Source organism: Myripristis murdjan, chromosome 6 (assembly GCF_902150065.1).
Source record: "Myripristis murdjan chromosome 6, fMyrMur1.1, whole genome shotgun sequence".
Lineage (NCBI taxonomy): Eukaryota > Metazoa > Chordata > Actinopteri > Holocentriformes > Holocentridae > Myripristis > Myripristis murdjan.
The window spans coordinates 10,180,746-10,187,619 of record NC_043985.1 but is presented as its reverse complement, the minus strand read 5'-3'; the positions used below and the strand labels follow the sequence as shown (position 1 = coordinate 10,187,619).

General features: G+C 45.0%; 1 protein-coding gene across 1 annotated transcript; it reads left to right on the top strand.

Annotated features, from left to right (window-relative positions):
- Positions 1–1,797: 1,797 nt before the first annotated feature.
- tmem170a (transmembrane protein 170A) lies at positions 1,798–6,497 on the top strand. The gene is made up of 3 exons (XM_030053215.1): positions 1,798–2,035; positions 4,152–4,322; positions 4,958–6,497. The coding sequence occupies exons 1-3, from the start codon at positions 1,921–1,923 to the stop codon at positions 5,086–5,088; spliced, it is 417 nt and encodes a 138-aa protein (XP_029909075.1). The 5' UTR covers positions 1,798–1,920; the 3' UTR covers positions 5,089–6,497.
- The last annotated feature ends 377 nt before the right edge of the window (positions 6,498–6,874 follow it).

Genomic DNA, 6,874 nt, shown 5'->3' with positions numbered 1-6,874 from the left:
AGTGTGTAAATCATGTCATTTACCCTCCCCTCCTCCCCGTGCTCCCAGTATCTGAACCTGCCAAAATAAAAGGAGGAAAAAAGGAAAATCTGTGTGGCCATTGAGTGGAATATTTATTTCTCTATGTATCTATCTGTCTACACACACACACACACACACACACACACACATTCAATTTTCAATTTTAGAGAGAGACAGAGAGGGAGGAACACATTGCAGGCCAACATAGGGCTGTATAGTAACACAGTGGTGATAACAGCAGTAATGACAATACCAATAGTGCTGCAACAACAGAAGTAATGATAATAACACAAACAGCAATAATAATAAAACTTCTGATATTAGTAGTGGTAGTCACAACAGTGATATTTAATAGTAATAATGATAATCATAGGTGTGATGGGTGCAGGACTGAGAATTACTAATAATTAGAGTAGTAATAATATGACCAATGACAACTAAAATACATAATGTAGAAATGACTGTTGATCAGGTGTTGATCATGTGGTGATGGGGGGGGGGGGGGGGGGGGGGGGGGGGGGTGTTCACATCACATGTTGTTCACATGTGATGATGTGAACAACCTGACAACTGTCAACCTGACAACAACCGGAGAACCTGACGTCATCAGGAAGATGAGCACAGACTGTAATGCAACCAGCAGACAAATCTGAATAAATACTGCCGTGGCTTACCCTCCTCCACCCACCCTAATGAGTCCTTAACAACCACCCCACCACCCTAACAAGTCCTTAACAACCACCCCACCACCCTAACAAGTCCTTAACAACCACCCCAAACACCCTAACGAGTCCTTAACACCCACCCCACCCACCCTAACAAGTCCTTAGCAACCACCCCAAAGACTCTAACAAGTCCTTAACAACCACCCCAAACACCCTAACGAGTCCTTAACAACCACCCCAAACACCCTAACAAATCCTTAACAACCACCCCACCCACCCTAACATGTCCTTAACAACGACCGCAAACACCCTAACAAGTCCTTAACAACCACACCAAACCCCCTGGCTAACCCTACCAACCACCCCATATGCCACAGCAACAGGCTAGCAACACCTTAGCAACCACCAAAAACACCATAACAACCACCTAGTAATGTCCTAGCAACCACTGAGGACACAATAAAAACTGCCTTACAATGCCCTAGCAACCATCAGGACCACCACAGCAATGACCGCAACTGCTTAGCAACCACATAACAATCACCTTGAAAACCCTAGCAACTGGCTTGAAACTCCCCTGCAACCCCCCTAAATACCCTTGCAACCATCTTGCAACTCCCTAGCAACCATCAGGGACACCCTAGCAACCACCCAAAACACCATCGCAAAAAAATCAGCAAAATATTACATATTAAAGAAATCGCCTCCTGCCATCAGCAGCACAGATGGGGAGGCGGTTTGACGTACAGCCACGCGCAGCGCGGGCAGGCAAAGCTAAAGTTTCTGTAGGACCTTCAGCCAATCCCAGCTCCCATCAGGTTCTGCTCCTCCTTTGGTGTGTTCATGGTCTGTATGAAAAAAAAACGTTGGTTAGAAAAACTTGGCGTTGAAAGCCAAGTGGCTGTTCTAAGTGGCTGTTTTGTTTGCCTTTATCTGCAGGTAATTTCCTGTTGGTGACGGGAAAATGCGTGAGCCCCAGTGATGTGATGCTTTTTACCAAACAGTTTGTATTTTTTTTTTTTGAATGGGGAGTTTACAGAGTTTCCCAGAGGAACCGGAACGCAGCATTTTCTCTGAGCCGTGACGTCACGCTAAGCCGTGTTGACGGACAGCCTAGCATTAGCAGCTAGCCACATGCTAGCTAGAGTGTTCAGGAATACCTCACAGACTCTCATGGTTTTCCATGTTTACCTGCCGTCTCTCACCTGTGCGCTGTCTGCTCTCCGTGTAAGACATGCAGGACAGGTATAACGAGATAGGATTTATCCAGCAGATACTCAGTTTGAATTTAGTGCCGAGAAAAAATGGCACCATCCGAGGCAACGACACATCGCTCGGCGACTTCTCAGGTGGGGCTAATGTTTGTTAGCTAGCCTGTTCACTGCAGGTAGCCGCTGCCGTGAGGGTTTAAACAGCTGACTGACATGGAAACGGCAGCTGATAAAAGTGTGGCTTTTGAATAAGCAGTGTAGGTTTATTTTAACGTCGTGTGATTTGTTCCTCTGCAGCAGTTTGACCGGCTCTGGACGTCAGCGCTGTTTGTTTTGGTTGTAGCCGCTATGCTAACTCCTGCCTCAGTGGTGTTTGGACCTTTACAGCGCAGCGGCCAGCAGCCATGAAGACATTAGAAGTTTATTTGACACAACATGTGGCAGAAGCTTTCAGACTGCAGCCTGTCTCGGATCCTGTACAGCGCTGTGTTCAGCCATTAGCTAAACAGCACAAATAAATGTCAGGTAGTAATCCTCTGTCTTCAGGTCGCTTCCTGAACGGGTTAGAGAGGTGCGGTATTTGTACCAGTAGAGGAGATTAACATTACTCCACAGATTACTTTGTTTAGATTATATAATGTGCAGGGGATGAACAGAACAAGAGAACAACAGTAACACTGTGTGAGCAATATGAGGCTGATAATAAATAAAGTCCCTCAGCGCTTAGGGATACGGTTCATTAAAACTTCGGTTAGGTCTGTATCGCGGTTTTTGGGTTTCGGTTTCGGTTCAGCACATTAAGGAGGAAAAAACTACCTTTTTTAAAGTTCTTTGTATTTTGTACTATTTGTGAAAATACATTTTTCAGTCAGATTTGAGATAGCAATAGGAAATCAACAAAATTTTCTTTCTAAGGTTAAAACGTAGACTATTTAAAACAAACATAGCAGTGTGTTTCTGTAACACTGCACTTCCATCTCCCAGTTCAAAATATACTGAACACTGACGGTCAGGTAGCTGAGGCGCCATGGGGCTAACCATCACCTGGGAGGACCGTGTTTGTGTATTCAGTGGTTTGGTTTTCCTCCCCGACTCGGTGCAGCCGAACCTGAACCCTGAACTGTGTGCAGAGGATACTGGACTGGATCTTTCCCCTTAAAGGACAGCCTCCATTTCTTTAAGGAAATCTATTTGCTTTAAAGGTTAACTGATGTTGATGTGCTGATGAGGCCTTAGAGGAGTTTGACTGGTCAGGAAACAGCTTGTTTGGCAGTGTGTGTATGGAGTGTGTGTATGGAGTTATAGTCATCTGAGAGTAACAGAATTACTGTCATTTCATTTCAAGCCTGTTTACGACCCTGTGACTGTGACAATCAGTCCAGTTGTTTAAAGGACCATATCAGTGATTTTACATGTTTAGAAATGTCTGCAAAATGTAGAAACTTAACACTTCTGCTACTGTTTTCCCAAAGCGAGTAGTCGTATTTTAGAACTTCGACATCATTCCTCCTCCCTTTCCTCCAGCCGCTGGTTTCCATTCATTCCACAACGATGTGAAAATGAACTTTCAGAGCCTTCAGACTTTCTTCACTCCAGTATTCCATCAGCGCAATAAAGTCCTCCACATGAGTTTTCCTAAAAGCAGCAGCACTGTTGTGCTTTCAGGACTTGAAATTAACCAAATGAAAATGGCCCTCCTGTGGAAAATAGTCCCAGTGGAAACATTTGCTCTCCACATCCAGTTATCAGTTCTGTGGTTTATGAATGGTGATGACTTTGTTAGCCTGAGAGGCAAAGCATTATGAGGTGGCTGTTTCGATGAGCGATTTGATTATATATTGTGAAGTCTTTAGTACCCCCACATGATTTGCAAATTATCATCTTGCATTTGTTCCAGTGAACCAGGACACATTTTGGAACCTGTAATAAACATTCATTGCAAACATGTAGGGAGAAGCTTTTGTTGTTGTGTTTCATGCTCTCTTAGCTGCCAGTGGGAGGAAACAAAATGGATTTATTGTTCAAACGCTGCAAAAATTGTTTTTTTAATGTTATTGTTCATGTTATATTGGAAGACTGAGACGTGAGGGTGGTGCAGACCTCAGCACGCACACAAGAGTGTCTGTAATTATTTTTACACTTTATCTTGTGGATGTTCAAAGTGGGTCAGGGTCTGAGTGAAGGCCGTTTGCATTAATTTGATGTGAGCAACACAGTGACAGTGTGTGACTGCGGTGTGTGTGTGTTTGTACAGAGATGTGGTATGGAGTGTTTCTGTGGGCCGCAGTCTCCTCCCTGGTCTTCCACCTCCCTGCAGCTCTGCTGGCTCTCGCCACCCTTCGCCAGCACAAGGTGGCACGCTTCATGCCCATCGCCATCCTCCTCATGGGCATAGTGGGACCAGTTTGTGGAGGAGTTCTCACCAGTAAGTCCTCTGTCTGATGTTGTGTGTGCATGTGTTAAGGCTGAACAATTAATCCAAATATTAGTGAAAGCTTAATATGGCCAAGTGCAATATCCAAATTGAAGCAATTGCAACTTTTTGGTAAAGGTAAAATGTGTGACAAACCGTGGTTGTAAATAAAGTATTACAGTGCTACAGAAATATATTTGCCTACAAATTACAGTTTGGTCCATATGTATTTGGACAGTGACACAATATTCATAATTTTGCCCTTGTACACCATCACAGTGGATATGAAATGGAGTATAAATTGATCAGACCAGCAAAATAAAATCACTTCATTTTAATTGCTGTTTTAGTGAAAATTAAAATGTGAAAGTATCATTCCAACTAAAATTGTGAATCCATATGTCAGTGTCTGTAAAATTAATCAGATTTTTTTGTTCCTCTTTTCAGCCTATTCAAACAATGGACAAGATGTATTTTTTGTTCTATATTTGCAAGTGTATCTGTCTGCGTATGCTATATAGGCCGCTTCATGCTCTGCCACTGAACATCAGATAATATTTAACCTTAAGCAGATATCACAGGCTGACTCTAAGATGCTATGATTCAGTCGGAGTAAAGAGGTTTTTCTGGTGACGTCTGTGTTGCAGGTGCAGCCATAGCCGGTGTGTACAAGGCAGCAGGGAAGAGGATGATCTCTCTGGAGGCGCTTGTTTTTGGTGTGGGGCAGTCCTTTTGCGTCCTCATCATCTCCTTCCTCAGGGTACTTGCCACCCTCTAGCAGCGGCCTGTCCTGCCTGGCTGCACCTAAGACTCCCGGGGCAGTTGTAGCCCTGTCAGAGCTTCTGCTGAACTTGTGACTCACCTTTCTGTGGTAGAAGACAAAAAACCCCGGCCCATCACTTCATTTCTGAGATACCTACAGACCAACATGGCCAGGCCCAGGAGATAATGTCACAACACTGAGGGAAGTGGACCAGAGCTGTTTTCATTCAAGCATCAAGGAAGCAGAGCGTAAAGAATGAGCAACATGCAGATCGAAGCATGTTGACTTGGTCGTGCTATTGACTCATCCTCCCAATGCTCAGCCAACAACAGCAAAATGCTTCATTCATGTCATATGACAAGACGGTAGATATGCGCTTACTAAAAAATAACCTTCATGTCAGTGTTCAGGGGGTCAGTACCACTGGGATGCTCCTGAGTACTGACATCACCAACAAGGAAATAACTGTAGTCAGGTGTAGGGAATGATATATTAATTTTAAATCAAACAAACAAAATCTACCATTTTCATGTCAGAAGTCATTTTCTCATCACAGCTACTGTATGATCTAAACATGATGGCAGGACACCACTACATACTGGTTTGTCACTGGCATGATGATGTTTGGTTCACAGTAAAACGCCGAGGCAAATCACTAAGTGCAAGCCTTAATGCAAAACTGAGCCTTGGTGGAGTGGAGGGCTCTGTAGTCCCTGGGCAAAACAGCTCCCAAAGTAACACTTAGCACGCAGACAAAGCAGATTTTGCCAATATAAAAGAAGCAAGTCCTGGTACCCAGTTTTTGTGTGTAATTACAATGATTTGTGATCGTCCTTTCAGGTAGTTTCTTCCTGGTTGCTATCGGTTACTATGCAGAAGTCTGCATGCTACCTGCCGGATCTACTTTCCAGTTAACATTGGAGAATAACAACAAAATAGCGCTCTAATTACCTCCAAAATGGGTGCTGGGATTTTTTTTTTTTAAATTTTGGCATAATCTGTGTAACAGTGGTACTTTCAGAGCTATGCTGCTGCTCTCTGGAAGAATCAGTAAAACTGAACCCATGAACCCAGCGTCCCCTTTGGCTTCCTCCAAGGAACAGACCCGTCCCCCTCTGGAGGCACCTTGCCCGGGCTGAAGTGCAGCAGGTTTTTCAGTTTTTCCTGTTGGCAGTTCATCAGATAACGAGGATGTTTCCATAAATGTGGAATGGTACAGCACCAGGAAACTGTACATCCCAGCACTCCACCAAAGTTCACTTCTGCTTTAAGTTTGAAAACAGATTATCAGGTGCAACCAAAATCAGCAGACCACTTTGAGCCCCCGGCATCCCGAGAGCTTCAGAGCCTCGGACTGATCACTCGCCAGTTGTCACGTTTTCCCAGCGGTTGTTTCCACATGACGTGAAGGCAGCGGGACAGCGCCACCCCCCCCCCCCCCCCCCCCCCCCCCCCCCCCCCCCCCCCCCCCCCCCCCCCCGTGGCGGCAGGTCACAGGGTCGCTGTCAGACGAAGTCGTCCCTCGGGGTGACGGCGTCCTCTCAGGGGCAGAGCAGCCACTGAGCCAAGACTAGTCCTCTGTCTGTCTGTCTGACTGTCTGACTCTCTGATGAGTCAGGCTGCAGTTTCCATGCAATGAAAGGAGCGACAGACAGACAGACAGACAGACAGGCAGGCAGGCAGGCAGGCAGGCGTTTGAGACAGGAATATGACGTATATATGCAACATTTTGGCTTTTTTCCTAGAGGCCTTAATTTATATTTTCTAACTTCCAAAGTGGTGTTTATTATCTTCAGGGCTC

What these genes read in the sequence shown, in the direction of transcription:
- tmem170a (XM_030053215.1), top strand. Translation starts at nt 1,921, where the DNA reads ATGCAGGACAGGTATAACGAGATAGGATTTATCCAGCAGATACTCAGT. An exon ending in ATCGCTCGGCGACTTCTCAG is followed by an intron (nt 2,036 to 4,151) that starts GTGGGGCTAATG and finishes GTGTTTGTACAG; the next exon opens with AGATGTGGTATGGAGTGTTT. An exon ending in TTGTGGAGGAGTTCTCACCA is followed by an intron (nt 4,323 to 4,957) that starts GTAAGTCCTCTG and finishes TCTGTGTTGCAG; the next exon opens with GTGCAGCCATAGCCGGTGTG.